The sequence below is a fragment of the Saccostrea echinata genome, unplaced genomic scaffold (assembly GCF_033153115.1).
Source record: "Saccostrea echinata isolate AGI-Se365-2 ecotype Australia unplaced genomic scaffold, CSIRO_AGI_Sech_v1 ptg000175l, whole genome shotgun sequence".
In the NCBI taxonomy this organism is placed as follows: Eukaryota; Metazoa; Mollusca; class Bivalvia; order Ostreida; family Ostreidae; genus Saccostrea; species Saccostrea echinata.
The window spans coordinates 20,079-35,290 of record NW_026889924.1 but is presented as its reverse complement, the minus strand read 5'-3'; the positions used below and the strand labels follow the sequence as shown (position 1 = coordinate 35,290).

General features: G+C 46.5%; 8 protein-coding genes across 8 annotated transcripts; all 8 read left to right on the top strand.

Moving 5' to 3' along the window:
- Positions 1-463: 463 nt before the first annotated feature.
- On the top strand, positions 464-1,423 carry LOC133177602 (putative D-xylulose reductase). The gene has a single exon (XM_061312570.1). It carries the CDS (start codon positions 464-466, stop codon positions 1,421-1,423), a length of 960 nt encoding a protein of 319 aa, XP_061168554.1.
- A 95-nt stretch (positions 1,424-1,518) lies between these two features.
- LOC133177601 (D-apiose import binding protein-like) lies at positions 1,519-2,502 on the top strand. Its single transcript, XM_061312569.1, has one exon. It carries the CDS (start codon positions 1,519-1,521, stop codon positions 2,500-2,502), a length of 984 nt encoding a protein of 327 aa, XP_061168553.1.
- A 219-nt stretch (positions 2,503-2,721) lies between these two features.
- On the top strand, positions 2,722-4,053 carry LOC133177600 (galactose/methyl galactoside import ATP-binding protein MglA-like). Its single transcript, XM_061312568.1, has one exon. The coding sequence runs from the start codon at positions 2,722-2,724 to the stop codon at positions 4,051-4,053; it is 1,332 nt and encodes a 443-aa protein (XP_061168552.1).
- LOC133177599 (ribose import permease protein RbsC-like) lies at positions 4,050-5,006 on the top strand. Its single transcript, XM_061312566.1, has one exon. The coding sequence runs from the start codon at positions 4,050-4,052 to the stop codon at positions 5,004-5,006; it is 957 nt and encodes a 318-aa protein (XP_061168550.1).
- Positions 5,007-5,048: 42 nt separating this feature from the next.
- Positions 5,049-7,568, top strand: LOC133177598 (putative ribose/galactose/methyl galactoside import ATP-binding protein). The gene is made up of 2 exons (XM_061312565.1): positions 5,049-6,550; positions 6,989-7,568. Exons 1-2 carry the CDS (start codon positions 5,049-5,051, stop codon positions 7,566-7,568), a joined length of 2,082 nt encoding a protein of 693 aa, XP_061168549.1.
- A 1,344-nt stretch (positions 7,569-8,912) lies between these two features.
- On the top strand, positions 8,913-9,740 carry LOC133177597 (autoinducer 2-binding protein LsrB-like). Its single transcript, XM_061312564.1, has one exon. The coding sequence runs from the start codon at positions 8,913-8,915 to the stop codon at positions 9,738-9,740; it is 828 nt and encodes a 275-aa protein (XP_061168548.1).
- A 738-nt stretch (positions 9,741-10,478) lies between these two features.
- LOC133177595 (uncharacterized) lies at positions 10,479-11,270 on the top strand. The gene has a single exon (XM_061312563.1). It carries the CDS (start codon positions 10,479-10,481, stop codon positions 11,268-11,270), a length of 792 nt encoding a protein of 263 aa, XP_061168547.1.
- A 988-nt stretch (positions 11,271-12,258) lies between these two features.
- On the top strand, positions 12,259-13,203 carry LOC133177594 (ribose import binding protein RbsB-like). Its single transcript, XM_061312562.1, has one exon. It carries the CDS (start codon positions 12,259-12,261, stop codon positions 13,201-13,203), a length of 945 nt encoding a protein of 314 aa, XP_061168546.1.
- The last annotated feature ends 2,009 nt before the right edge of the window (positions 13,204-15,212 follow it).

Below are 15,212 nucleotides of genomic sequence, written 5' to 3'. Positions count from 1 at the left end.
AGTACTGCCTGCGCTTCTGCTCAGACGGGGAAACCTTTGTATCCGCCATCAGCAATACAGGTCAGGATCGGAGAATGGAGCAACGAGGCTGTTTCAGTAGAAAAGGCGATTTTCGGCAAGAGTTTTCGGGACAGAGCAGGCTGCCGCGCTGGTACGCGGATATTCAGGGGCTTTGTGCCGTAGACTGCTGGTCCGGAGCGCTCAGGATTTCCTGTGAGGCAACGGCCCGTGCGGGAAAGTGCATTGTATCCGGATGAGTGCATGGCCACAAGCTGGATCGCTGTGGGACGGCTGCTTGTATGAAAATTTCGCAAATTTTTATGTAAATTTTGCTTGACAATTCATAAAATTCGACCATACTCTGTTTCGTACGATACAGGAGTAGTGATGAAAGCGCTGGTTTTAGAGAAGCAGCACCGCTTACAGCTTCAGGAAGTCGCTCTGGAGGAGACTCCTGGTGAAAATGATGTCCGCGTCCAGGTGGATACCTTGCGGCATCTGCGGTAGTGATGTGCATTATTATACTCATGGCCGGATTGGTGATTTCATCGTCCGGGAGCCGATGATTCTGGGTCACGAGACCAGCGGCGTGATCAGCGAAGTCGGCAGGGCGGTATCCCACCTGAAAGTCGGGGATCGGGTCTGCATGGAGCCGGGAGTCCCCGGCGCTACCAGTCCGGAGACTTTAGCCGGTTGCTACAACCTGGATCCGGCTGTGCGTTTCTGGGCGACCCCGCCGGTGCACGGCAGTCTGCGCGAGAGTGTGGTGCACCCGGCTGCGTTTACTTTCAGGCTGCCGGATAATGTAACACTGGCTGAGGGGGCTCTGGTGGAGCCGCTGGCCACGGGCGTGTATGCGGTGCAACGCGCTCAGGTTCCGCCAGGCAGCGCGGTCCTGGTGCTGGGGGCGGGAACCATCGGCATTGTCACGGCCCTGGCTGCCCGGGGTACCGGCTGCTCAGAAGTGTATATCGCCGATGTCAAGGCCGGGAAACTGGCCTTTGTCGAACGGCACTATGAGGGGATTACCACCATCGATCTGTCGGTGCAGAGCGTGGCAGAATTTTTTGCTGCGCGCGGCATCCGGGGTGTTCGCGTGATCTTTGAGGCCAGCGGCAGCCCGCAGGCTTACCGGGGGCTCAGCGAACTGCTGCTGCCGAAGGGGAAACTGATACTGATCGGCATGCCGCCCGAACCGGTTGTTCTGGATGTGGTCAGTATGCAGATTAAGGAGATCGCGATTGAAAGTATTTTCCGCTATGTGAATGTGTTTCCCGGGGTGCTGGGGATGATGGGCGCGGGAGCACTGAGGGTGGCTCCTCTGATTACAAAAACGTATCCGTTCAGCGAAGCGGTTGCGGCCTTTGAATATGCGGCAACGGCTCCTGAGTCTGAGATCAAGATTGCGATTCAGGTGGGGTAGGGGCGCAGAATATCTGGAAACCAGATGTTCCGGAAACCAGATATTCCGGAAAGCAGCCGGCATGGACCGGGATTATGTGTTAAGGAGCTTGTGTTATGAAAAAGAATATTCTGCTGGTATCTGCGTTGATCGCAGTATATGGCAGCGTTGCATTGAGCACACTGGGTGCGAAGGGCAGCTCCGGCGGTGCCAGATACAAAGTGGCGTATATTGCCCGTGCGCAGGCAGACTCTTTTGCCGCCTGGCTGGCCAATTCAATCCAGCAGGAGGCTGCTGAATACCCCGATATTGATGTGAAAGTTTTTGATGGCCAGGCCTCTGATATCATAGAGAATTCTCTTATCGAAAATGCCATTGTGAACGGTTTTGACGCGATCATCATCCAGCCGAACAACGGGGAATCACAGCGGCCCTACGCGGAAAAGGTAGTGCAGGCAGGGATTATCTGTATCACGACCAACGCCAGAATTGCGGGTATTTCGGGTGCGTCCTCTGTGGATGCGGACCCGTACGAACAGGCTGCGGTACAGGCTCGCGCCGCGCTGCAGCAGATCCCCGAGGGGGCATCAGTGGTTGTGCTGAATGGCCCTCCAGGGAATTTTCACGCCGATGAACGCCGGAGGAGCTGGCAGAAAGAGTTTTTTGATCAACGTGCTGATGTGCGGATCGTCGGTGAACAGATTGCCAACTGGAATAAAGAAGAAGCGATGAATCTGATGGAGGACTGGGTACAGGCCAATCCGAAGATTGACGCGATTATTTCGATGAATGACAACATGGCAGCAGGAGCTCTGGAAGTAGTCAAAAACGCTCCGGAATTTGAGAATATTCTTGCGTACGGTGTGGATGGTACGGCTGAGGCCGTCCTGTTGATTAAAGAAGGGCGGATGACCTCCACTACCATGCAGAATGCCTACGAACTGGCCGAAAAACTGCTGGAGGTTACGGATGCTCTTCTGACAGGAAAAAAACAGCAGATAGATCTTGATATCGGAACCCCTTCCGTTACCAGAGATAATGTGGACCTGTACATTGAAATGCATCGCCAGGCAGGCAATTTACAGGTGCTGGCCCGCTGAGCCGGGCAGGGGACAGCGCTTTTTCAGATTATTGAGAAATCAGACCATGTCCGTGAATATTCTGGAAATATCGGGAATCAGCAAATTTTTTCCGGGTGTGAAAGCCCTGGATAATGTCAGTTTCTCCGTTAAAGCAGGAACTGTCCATGTGTTGTGTGGAGAAAAATGGTGCAGGAAAATCCACATTGATGAAAATTATCAATGGGGTCCTCCGGCCGGATGCGGGGTGAAATACGAATCAAAGGAAATCCAGTTGACATAAAAAATCCCGGTGATGCCAGAGGGCACGGTATTGCCATGATTTTTCAGGAACTCAGTTATGTAGCGGAAATGTCGATTGAGGAAAATTTTTTTCTGGGTGAATGGCCATCCAGATGGGGAAAGATCTCCTGGAAAAAACTCCGCTATCAGGTAACGGAATTGCTTTCTGAAGAAGGTCTGACGTATTCACCCGGCGTAAAAATGAAATACCTCAGTATTTCCGAGGTACAACACCTGGCCATTGCCAGGGCCGCCTCAAAAAATGCAGAACTGATCATCATGGATGAACCAAGTTCTGCGATTACAGAAAGGGAAGTGGCAGAACTGTTCGGCAGGATAGCCCGGTTGAAGGCGAAAGGGACCAGTATTATTTATATCTCGCATAAAATGGATGAGATATTTCAGATTGCCGATGAAATCACCGTCATGCGTGATGGAAAAGTGATCAGCACACAGGCAAAAGAAGAGCTGACGATGGATAACGTGATCGCGATGATGGTCGGCCGGGAGTTATCCGGTGAATATCCCCGTCAGGCAATGCGCTCCCCTCCTGCGGAAATTTCGCTGGAAGTCTGTAGTCTGACCAGTCAGAAATATTTTCATGAAGTTGATTTCCGGGCATATCATGGTGAGATATTAGGTTTTGCAGGGCTGATGGGGGCTGGCAGGACCGAATTAATGAAAGCCGTGTTCGGCCTGGCCCGTTTTGATTCTGGTACCGTAAAGCTGCATGGTCAGGCAGTCCAGCTGAAAAATCCAGCTTACAGTATCGCCAGTGGCATGGTGATGCTGACTGAAGACAGGAGAAAATACGGGATTATACCAGTCCGGAATATCCGGGAAAATACTGCATTAGCATCATTGGACACAGTTTTCTGCAAAGGTTATCTGGATAAAGACCGGGAGTATACTATCGTAAATGAAGCCTGCGAAAAAGTGAATCTCAACACGAAAGACTACGAAAAAATTATCAGCAAATTAAGCGGTGGCAACCAGCAGAAAGTAATTCTGGCCAGATGGATGCTGCTGGATCCGGAAATTCTGATTATGGATGAACCGACCCGTGGAATTGATGTCGGGGCCAAATATGAGATTTATAAAATCATGGATCAGCTGGTACAAAAGGGGAAAACCATTATATTTATTTCCTCTGAACTTCCCGAGTTAATCGGGATGTCTGATCGGGTTTATGTGATGTCTGGAGGAAGAATCCGGGGGGAACTCACCCGGCCGGAATTCTCACAGGAAGCAATCATGAAAATTGCAACCGGAAGTGGTCTGTCAGAATGAAAAAACTCCGTATATTCTGGACCGGTTTTCAGGAAAAATACAGTATTATTCTGATTCTGTTATTACTGATCATTATCTCATCCATCATAAATCCGAATTTTTTGAGCCCTGCAAATTTAGCCAACGTTTCCCGGCAGGTTTCAGTGACTGTGATTCTGGCCTTTGGTGCAACCATTCTGATTGTCTGTGGTCTGATTGATTTATCCTGTGGCTCGGTTCTGGCCCTGTCGGGCCTTTTATCCGTATCTGTGTACAAAATGACAGGCTCATTAGTTCTGGCCTTTCCTGTTGCAGTTCTGGCTGGTGTAATGGCAAACCTGCTCAGTGCTGTTATGGTCACAAAGTATCGCGTTCCATCCTTTATCGCAACGCTGGCAATGCTGGCTATGGCAAGGGGTGCGGCTCTGTTGTATACCAGGGGACAGAATATTTATCAGATTGAAGGATATACCGTACTGGGTCAGGGCTCGATACTGGGAATACCGACTCCCCTGATTTTTCTGCTGATTTTTCTCATGATTACCTGGTATATTTTGCAGCACACTAAATTAGGCCGTTCTTTTTTTGCAATCGGGGGGAACGAGAATGCCGCCATTGCTTCGGGAATTCATACAGATTCATGTAAGATATGGGCATTTGTGCTGAACGGTTTTTTTGTCGGAGTCGCAGGTGTATTGTTCATGTCGCGTGTCAATGCCGGGCTGCCCAATGCGGGAATCGGCTATGAACTGCACGCGCTGACGGCTGCCATTATTGGCGGTACCAGCTTTTCAGGGGGAATCGGTACCGCAGGTGGTACTGCTGCTGGAGCATTTATTGTGGGTTTTCTGAATAATATCATGAATCTGGCCAATGTGAACTCCTATCTGCAGCAGGTTGTGAGAGGTTTGATCATTGCACTGGCTGTAATCTACGATATGCGTGCCAGATCGAAACGGGAAACGGGCAGTTGACAGATGGCAGTAGTATAATGAGCAATGGCGGGATGAGCGGGAATGTCAGAATTTTTGTTAGAATGCAGTAATATCAGTAAAACGTATCCTGGAGTGAAAGCTCTGGACGATGTCAGGTTTTCTTTAAAACGTGGCGAAATTCATGCTTTAATTGGAGAAAATGGCGCTGGAAAATCCACATTTATTAAAATTCTCTCAGGAGTTGAAAAGCCCGACAAAGGAGCCATAATTCATTTATCTGGAGAGAAACTGGATTCACTTACTCCGTTTCAGGCAATTCAAAAAGGTGTTTCTGTTATATATCAGGATCTTTCTTTGCTTGGTAATCTTAGTGCTGGTGAAAATATTTTTTTAGGACATCTGCTGGGGAAAAGGTCCTTCTGGGTAAACTGGAAGAAATTACATCGGGATGCAGCCCGGTGCCTGGCAGAAATATCGTTGGATATAAATCCTGAGGTCCTGATAGAACAACTGCCAGTAGGGAAACAGCAGTTAGTCGCGATATCAAGAGCTCTCCTGCTGGACACTGCGGTTCTGATTATGGATGAGCCAACTTCCGCACTGTCCGGCAAAGAAGTAGAAGATCTGTTTCAGGTGATGTTCAAGTTAAAAAATCAAGGGATATCGATTATCTTTATCAGCCATAAACTTGATGAACTGTTCCGAGCCTGTGATCGCTTCACTATATTCCGTGATGGCTGCTATATGGGATCATTCTGCAAATCTGAATTGACAGAAAAGCGCTTGATTCAATTAATGGTTGGCCGAGATATAGAATACTTTATCCACCCGAAACGGGATAAAAGCAGTGAAAAGCCAGTTTTGACAGTAAGGAATTTTACGAAGAGAAAAAATTTTTCAGATATTTCTTTTGACCTGTATCGTGGAGAGATACTGGGATTTTATGGTATGATAGGGGCTGGGCGTACTGAATTGATGCAGGCGGTATTCGGAGCAGAAAAGACGGATTCTGGTTCAATACGGGTCAATGGAGAAGTTGTACGCATAACATCACCCGTGAAAGCCAGAGAACTGAGCATCTCCTGTGTTCCTGAAGACAGACTGAACGAAGGGCTGTTTCTGCTGCGCAGCATGCATGATAATTTAATTATCACTTCTCCATTTATCTGTAAATTACGGTGGAGAAATCACTGGAAAGAACAGCAGCTGGTCAGGGAACAGGTTGAGCAGCTGCGAATTACACCGCAGCTGCCGGAGCTGCCGGTAGAAAAGCTTTCCGGTGGAAATAAACAGAAAGTCGTTATGGGTAAATGGCTGGCCATCAATCCCATGATTATGATCATTGATGAGCCGACTAATGGCATTGATATTGGTGCAAAAACAGAAATACACAATTTATTGCGAAGATTAAGTGAGGAGGGTGTCAGTATCATTATTGTCTCCTCTGATATGAATGAAATTATTTCAATAGTTGATAGACTGGCGATAATGAGACGGGGTCGAATATCAAAAATTCTGACCGGGGCAGAAATTGATCAGAAGAATATCATACAACATGCTGTAACTGGATTACAGGAAACAGGGTAACGGGCAGTGAATACCATTCTGAAATTATTCTACAATAGAGAGATAGCGGTATTTATTCTGACCGTACTGGTTGCGTTCTGTATCAGTATATTCAATCCGGTATTCCTGAGTATCGAGAATATCATGGATATTATAAAGTCTAACTCTGTCTTGTTTATCAGTGCTCTGGGTTTATTATTTATTGTACTTACAGGAGGGATAGATGTCTCTGTTGGTTCCGCCATGGCGGTAAATACCATGATAGGAGGATATTTTCTCAAAAATTTTTCAGCTGGTATCGTATATAACATATCTGCTATTATCTTAATAAGTATGATAACAGGGATTATAATCAGTATGATTAATGGAATAGTAATTGTCAGATATAAAATACCAGCTATAGTGATGACTTTGGGAATGCTCAGTTTTTTATTCGGTATATTATTGTATATCAGTAATGGGAACTGGATTACTGGATTTCCTGACAGTTTTATTCAATTTGGACAATATCGTATGTTCAGTCAGTTGCATGGCCTGCCGGTTCAGTGCCTGTTTGTCATAGTAGCTTTGTTATTCAGTTTTACAATATTAAAATATACCACACCGGGCAGAAGTATTTATGCCATCGGAGAAAATAGAATCAGCGCTGAGCGCTTTGGCATTGATATTTCAAGAGTGCTGCTGTTTGCATATTTCTGTCAGGGTTTGTTACAGGGACTGGCAGCGTTTGTCCATACATCCATAGTAGGCCAGTCAGATCCCAATGCATTTATCGGTTTTGAACTGGAAGTAATTGCCGCAGTAGTGATAGGGGGTGCGGGGATCAATGGCGGGAGAGGGCGCGTGCGAAATGTTGTTGTGGGAACATTATTTATAGCGGTGATGAACAATGGCCTGACTCTGGGGCGTATACCTGTGTTCTGGCAAAAAATACTCCTGGGTATCACTATTATTTTTTCCGTAACGGTGGATCAGTTATCCAGTTCTTTAAGAGCAGCGGACGCATCCCGGATTGATGTGGAGCAGGAAAGATGATAGATATGAAAAATCTGCTGAAAAAGAACCGGGATATTTATTTACTTGCTGTTATCGGGATACTGCTGTTTGTGTTCATGGGGATACTGTCTCCTGATCGGTTCCTTTCGATTGGAAATCTGCAATCCATGGCCTATCAGATTCCTGAGTCAGGGCTTATTGCCCTGAGTATGACCCTGATTATATTTACTGGTGGTATTAACCTGTCAGTGGTGTTTTCAGCGGTTCTGCCAATGATATCAGGGGCATTAATTATGAATTATTTTTCAGAATCGCCTCCTGTTCTCTCGATTTCCTTGTGCATTGTATCCGTTCTGCTGATCTCTGTTATCTGTGGAGCTCTTAACGGCTATCTGATATCATATCTGAAAGTTAATTCTATCGTTATTACTCTGGGAACCATGACTTTATTTGAAGGTATATCCCTGAATATCACTAAAGGTGGTGCAATATCAGGTTTTCCGGAAGCATTCATGTCTATAGGCAGCGCTTCATTAGCTGGAATACCTGTAATTTTCCTGATATATTTTATTATTTATTTTATAACTTATATACTGATGGAAAAAACTTCTTTTGGTATATGTCTGTTATCTACTGGTGATAATAATAGAGCTTCGGTCTTTTCCGGCATTCCAGTCAATAAAATAGTATTCTATACATATATTTATGCTTCATTAATTGCCGGCATTGCCGGAATTATCTTATCTTCGCGGTATAATTCAATCAAGGCAGGTTATGGTTCTTCATATTTACTGCAGTCCGTATCGGCAAGCCTGCTTGGCGGAATCAGTATCCACGGTGGCAGGGGGTCCGTAACCGGGACGTTCTTTGCTGTGTTCATACTGCAGATACTGTCCAACAGCCTGAATATTCTGGGTATCAATCGTTATCTGACCAGTGCCGTTATGGGACTGATTCTGATTTTTGTTGTGATCCTGTTGAATAAACATGGCAAAAAACAATAAGGAGGTTCTGATGATTTAAGAATAACAGGCATCTGCTCCGAACAGTGTTTCTGGTGCCGGATAATACTGTCGGGGAAAAGAGAAGGTCCGTTATGAACATGGACTTTTCGTAGAATATTCTTTGCATAAGTCACCGCGTGCAGCAATCCAGTTCGTTTTCTTTCAGTAAGGAGTGTATAATATGAAAATCAGGAAAATATACCAGCATATCTGGCTGGTACTCATTGCAGTATCGATTGTTTTTACGGTTATTTCCAGCAGGAACAACGCGCTCTTTGCCAGGGGGTCAACCGCTTCCTCCGGAAAACCGGTGATTGTGGTAATGCCCAAATTGATCGGCATCCCGTATTTTAACGCTTCCGAGCGTGGAGCAAAAGAAATGGGCCAGAGGCTGGGAGTCGATGTGATTTATACTGGCCCATCCACTGCAGATGCATCGGAGCAGGTACGTATTCTGGAGGACATGATCAGCCGGGGAGTTTCTGCCATTGCCGTTGCTCCCAATGATGCTGCGGCCGTGACACCTGTACTGATAAAGGCGCGTAACGCCGGTATTGCGGTCCTGGACTGGGATACGCCGGCTGATGAGAGCGTTGTGGATTATTCAGTACAGCAGGTGGATAGTACCGTATACGCCCGGCACATGTACGATCTGCTGGTGCAGAACATGGGTGAAAGCGGGGATTACGCTGTGGTAACCGGTGGTCTTTCGGCAGAAAACCTGAATATCTGGATCGATGAAGGCCTGGAATATGCGAAAGTAAAATATCCTGGATTGACGCTGGTTACGCAGCGGATTCCTTCTGATGAAAAACAGCAGCTGGCTTATCAGAAAACTTTGGATCTGCTGAAAGCGTATCCGAATCTGAAGGGTATTCTCGGTTATTCCACTCCTGCCCCCATCGGTGTGGCACAGGCCGTGCAGGAAAAAGGGCTGCAATCGCGCATTGCTGTAGTTGGTGTTGCCCTGCCAACGGATTCAGGGCCGTATCTGGAAGATGGTTCGCTGGACGTGGCTACCTTGTGGGACCCGGGGAAACTCGGCGCGCTGACGGTCTATGTGGCCAGCGAATTGCTCAACGGCAGAGCCATTGCCGATGGTCAGGATGTTCCGGGTGTCGGCCGGATCACAGTGCGCGGCAAGGTCATTGTTATGGGCCCCCCCTCTGATTTCACGAAGGAGAATTATAAAGATTATACTTTTTAATTCCCGGTTGCCGGAGGGTCATAGCCTCAGGGCGGTGCCGGGAACAGAAGGCAGATGAAACCGGCCCGTTTTTTGCTTTGTAACAGGGCCTCCATTACCGGTGGTACAGTACCAGGGGTACCAGCCTGTCAGGGGAAGCAGGTACCGCCAGGTGCTGCGCAGTATGCATGCGCCATGGCGGGATGTCCATGGCGGGATCCTGGCTGGAATGTAGAATTTCCGTAAAGCCTGAAGAGCTTCCTCTTTGAAAAGAGAAGTAGTGCAGCTTTCATTGATGCAGAGTCACCGGAAAATCTGCCCTTCTGAACACTGGCAACTGGAGCGGACCGCAAACCGTGCTGCTCTCTGGAGGACAGCAACTGGACGAAATGCCGCTGGCAATGCCGCATGCTCCATGAATCATACAAAAAATATGGAAGCAGTATGGATACTTGACAGGTATAAAAAATTACGTTAAATTATTGTAAAAATTAAACGTAATAATTGTTTAAATATATTCCGGAATAACTTGAGGAGGATTCGATTATGAGCGCTGTAATCCAATGGCAGAGAATACCCGTCCCGCCTGAGCAACTGAAAGAACTGACGCGCAGAAGTGACTGGAAAGGTTTTGCGCAGGCCGGCAGTTTCCTTGCAATTTTCCTGATACTGGGAGGTCTGTCTTATTATGCCTATTTATATCATTCATTGTATGTTTTTGTAGCCGTATTTTTTCTGCATGGCACCTTTTCCGGCATGATGGAGGTTCCTGTACACGAGCTGGGCCACGGGACTCCATTCCGAAGCAGAAAACTGAATAGTTTTTTTAACAAGGTGTTCTGCTTTATTTCATGGAGTAACGGGGTGCATTACCATACCAGTCATCGTATGCATCATCTGTATACCTGTAATCAGGGAATTGATTACGAGATCGTACTGACTCCGATGAAAAAGAACTCCGTCTGGGTATTCTACCGGTTTATCTTTGATTTAGAAAAATTTATTCATCGAATGAAGCCAAATATAATGCACGTTTTTGGTTCTACTAAAGCTGATTTTTTCCACTGGAATGAATTGTTTTCCCGGGATGATCCCCGTCGGGAAAAAATGATTCTCTGGTCCCGGCTGACCTGTCTGGGTCACGGTCTTCTGATCGCTGCGTTTATTTATACACAGCAGTATATTCTGATTTTAATCGTCAATTTCCCGACGTTTTTTGCCACCTGGCTGATGCATGGATGCGGAATGTTGCAACACGAGGGTTTAAACCCGAAAGCACAGGACTGGCGCGAAAATACATACAGTTTCAGAACCGGTCCCCTCATTGGCTATCTGTACTGGCAGATGCAGTATCACCTCGAACATCATACGTATGCGGCCGTACCATTTTATAACCTGAAGAAACTGCACAGACTGATGGCTCCTCATGCGCCAGCTCCGCTACGCGGTTATTTTTCGGGCTTGATGCATCTGTATAAAATCATGCTGAGGCAGAATAAGGATCCTTCTTACTATTATATCCCTGAGTTACCAGCTCTTGAAAGGACTTGAAAATGGAGCAGAAATATCATTTTAAACCCCTGTTGAATCTGGCCTGTCTGGATAATCTGCCCGATTTTTCTGTGGGGCCCCGCCTGGATTACGGGAATGGAGACTGGCTGAAAACGATAGAAGCAGCAGGGTATGCTGGCATCCAGACACCAGATCACAGGTATGCGGAAATGGGCCTGGAGGCTGGTTTATACGTGGCGGGAGAGGCGGGAAAGAGAATTGATGCGCCAGGTGATATTGAGGAACCGGCTCGGTGGGCCAGTGATGCTGGCATTGCGGCCCTGACTGTTCATGTGGGTACCGGTTTTGAAAATGATGCGCAGGCCTTTCGCCTGTTTGAAAATGTCCTGGACTACGCGGGAAAATTACAGCTGCCTGTGTATCCGGAAATCCACCGGGCAACGCTCCTGCAGGATCCCTGTCGCTGCCTGCGCCTTCTGGAAAAATTCCCGGAAATGAGGCTGAATGGGGATTTCAGCCACTGGTATACAGGCTCGGAAATGACGTATGGGGATTTTGATAAAAAAATTGAATGGCTGGAGCCGGTGTTCAGAAGAATCCGGTTTATTCATGCCCGCATCAGTAATCCGGGGCACATACAGATTAAAGTCGATAGTAAAGAGGACCAGAGGCTCTGTGTGCAGCATTTCCGGCTGTTCTGGCAGAAAAGTTTTCAGGGCTTTATTAACAGCCGGGATGCCGGACAACAACAGAATCCCGGAATATTTTTCTTTACGCCGGAGATCCTGAACCGGAGCTCTACTACGCGTATCTGGTACCCGATGAAAACAGGGTATGGAAAGAGGAGACAGATCGCTGGCAGCAGGCGCTGATTATGGTGGAAATTGGCAGAGAATGCTTTGAGAAAGTGTTGAGGCTGGAGTTTCCTGTTCTGGAGACAGGCTCTGCCAGTGCTGTCGGCAGCCCGGATTTCTGAGCCGTTTTCCACCCCCAGTTACAATACCAGCGGATATTTCGCTGATTCACTATGCCGGTCCAGGCAGAAGGAGTTTTTATGAAAAAAGTATTCAGTGTAATTCTATTATTGGCATTACTGCCGATTCTGGTTTCCTGCAATAGAGGTACGCAAGGCAGAAAATTTGCGGCCAGCTTCATGACGTTGAATAACCCGTTCTGGGTCGCAGAGGTGGCAACGCTGAAAGAACTGGCCAGAGAGAACGGGGATCGAATTACCGTTTATGATGCTCAACTGGATCAGACCAGACAGATATCGCAAATTGAGGACGCGATACAGTCTGGAATCGATCTGATATTTATCAGTCCGTATGACATGAAAGGGATCCGGCCGGCCCTGGAAGCTGCGCAGCAGGCAGGCATTCCTGTGGTCAATATTGATACTTCTGTATTTGATCAGGAGCTGGTGGAGACCGAGGTTATTTCCGATAATTTTCTGGCTGGTGTACAGGCGGGAGAAAACCTGGTAGAGGCTCTGGCCGGCTCCGGCGATATCGGAATTATTAATTTATCTGTTAATGTAGTGGTTCAGGAACGTGTCAGGGGTTTTCTCAGCGTGATTGAGCAGTATCCGGATATTCAGGTGGTCGCGGATCTGGATGGCAATGGCAGTGTAGAGGCCGCCCTTCCCTTGATGGAAGCGATGCTGGAGTCGAATCCTGAGATTAAAGGTGTTTTTGGTATCAATGATCCAACCAGTCTGGGTGCCATTGCAGCCCTGGAGAGTGCGGGCCGGACCGATGTCGCTGTCGTTTCTGTTGACGGTGCCAAAGATGCCATTCACGCGATTCAGGAAGGGCAGATGCTGGGAACAGCGGCGCAGTTCCCTTCCAGAATTGCCAGCGAAAGTATGAAGCAGGCCTATAAAATCCTGAATGGTGAGAGTGTGGAGCATACGGTTGTCGTTCCGGTTGAATGGATCCATAAAGGAAATGTAGAAAGTTACACTCCGTATTGAAGATGTGTCATGCCAGTTCAGTAAGGATTCTGGCAGTACAGCTGTACTGTATTTTTATATAGTACAGCTGCCATTCTTATTTTTCTTTTTGGGAATTATATGACGGACTGTATTTTGGAAATCCATAATATTACTAAATCCTTTCCAGGGGTAAAGGCTCTGAGTAATGTTTCCTTCAAAGTAAAAAGAGGTGAAGTACATGCTTTACTGGGAGAAAATGGTGCGGGTAAATCGACTTTAATCAAAATTCTGGGTGGTATCCACAGTCCGGATTCCGGAGAAATATATCTGGATGGAAGAAGGCAGGAATTAAATAATATAAAATCGTCTCAACTTTCGGGAATCAGTATAGTTCATCAGGAAATTTCTCTGATTCCGGAATTATCCGTTGCCCGGAATATTTTTCTGGGCCGGGAGAATGCCAGGATATTTTTAAATGAAAAAGAAATAAGTTCTAAATCGAGGGAACTGATTGAAGCATTTCAATTTCCATTAGATCCGGATTGTTCTGTTTCCGGACTGAGCATCGCAAAGCAGCAGATGGTTGAGATTGTCAGGGCCTTATCCATAGACACTAAAGTCATTGTTATGGATGAACCAACAGCCTCTATCTCAGAGGAAGATTCTCTTAAACTGCTGGATATGATCAGAAAGCTGAGAGAAAAGAACATCAGTATTATTTATATTTCGCATAGAATAAAAGAAATATTTGATATTGCCGATACCGTTACAGTACTGAGAGATGGTCAGCACATATCTACAGCAGCTGTTAGTGAGACGAATAGAAAAGAACTGATAACAATGATGGTGGGCCGGCCTCTGGAAGAGACTTTTCATTACGATATAGAGAGTACTGGTGATAATGTGCTGGAACTGCGGAATATTTACAATAATCACCTGAAAAATATCAACCTCGAATTGCGCAGAGGAGAGATTTTAGGGATAGCGGGTCTGGTGGGTTCCGGCCGAACTGAAATAGCCAATGTGATTTTTGGAATAGATAAGTATGAAGGTGATATATATGTGGAACGAGAGCGTAAAAATATTAAAAGTCCGGCCGATGCTATCAAATGCGGTATTGCCCTGATTCCGGAGAACCGTAAGGAGCAGGGGCTGTTTATGGAGGATAGCATATCGTCCAATATGCTGATTCTGGTCATTAAGAAGATCATTAAAGGAATATTCAGAGACAGGGAGCTGGCGAGTTCTTTATTGCGCAGATATATCCAGGCACTTCGCATCAGGATCAGCTCAACCGAACATAAAGTTTCCACGCTCAGTGGAGGAAACCAGCAGAAAGTAGTGCTGTCCAAATGGCTCAAGACAGACCCCAGGATATTAATCCTGGATGAGCCGACCAGAGGGATTGATGTTGGCGCAAAATTTGAAATATATAATCTGTTATTTGATTTGATTAAGCAGGGAATCAGTATCATACTCATATCCTCAGAGCTTCCTGAAATTATCAACCTGTCGACAAGAGTGGTAGTGATTTCTGAGGGGCAACTGGCAGGAAAACTGGAACGGGCCGAGGTCACCCAGGAAAAGATCATGCATTGTATTATGAAAAGAGGTGAATATGAACCAGCATAAAACCTGGTACGGACGTGTAAAACTGATTGCATTGTCAGGACAGGGCGGAGCCATATCCGGGTTTCTGGTTCTCTCTGTTCTGGTGGTAATATTAACCCCTGACTTTCTGACGGTCAGTAATATCCTGAATGTTCTGCGACAGGTCACAATCAACGCTGTTCTGGCCTTTGGCCTTACTTTCGTTATTATTATGGGTGGGATTGATTTATCTGTAGGATCTGTTCTGGCTGTAAGTGGTACATTATCTGCTGGTTTGATAGCAGATGGCTATTCAATTGTTATTGCAATAGTAACAGGATTACTGGTTGGTGCTGCTTTTGGTTTATTAAATGGATTTTTTTCCTCAGTTCTGAAAATGCCTCCTTTTATTGTCACACTGGCAACAATGACAATCGCCCGCGGTGTTGCATACATAT

Excerpts from the sequence above, each read along its gene's own strand:
- LOC133177602 (XM_061312570.1), top strand. The coding sequence starts at position 464 with ATGATGTCCGCGTCCAGGTGGATACCTTGCGGCATCTGCGGTAGTGAT.
- LOC133177601 (XM_061312569.1), top strand. The coding sequence starts at position 1,519 with ATGAAAAAGAATATTCTGCTGGTATCTGCGTTGATCGCAGTATATGGC.
- LOC133177600 (XM_061312568.1), top strand. The coding sequence starts at position 2,722 with ATGCGGGGTGAAATACGAATCAAAGGAAATCCAGTTGACATAAAAAAT.
- LOC133177599 (XM_061312566.1), top strand. The coding sequence starts at position 4,050 with ATGAAAAAACTCCGTATATTCTGGACCGGTTTTCAGGAAAAATACAGT.
- LOC133177598 (XM_061312565.1), top strand. The coding sequence starts at position 5,049 with ATGTCAGAATTTTTGTTAGAATGCAGTAATATCAGTAAAACGTATCCT. Across the intron at positions 6,551-6,988 it reads ACTGGATTACAGGAAACAGG|TAATGGGAACTGGATTACTG; the intron begins GTAACGGGCAGT and ends ATTGTATATCAG.
- LOC133177597 (XM_061312564.1), top strand. The coding sequence starts at position 8,913 with ATGGGCCAGAGGCTGGGAGTCGATGTGATTTATACTGGCCCATCCACT.
- LOC133177595 (XM_061312563.1), top strand. The coding sequence starts at position 10,479 with ATGGAGGTTCCTGTACACGAGCTGGGCCACGGGACTCCATTCCGAAGC.
- LOC133177594 (XM_061312562.1), top strand. The coding sequence starts at position 12,259 with ATGCCGGTCCAGGCAGAAGGAGTTTTTATGAAAAAAGTATTCAGTGTA.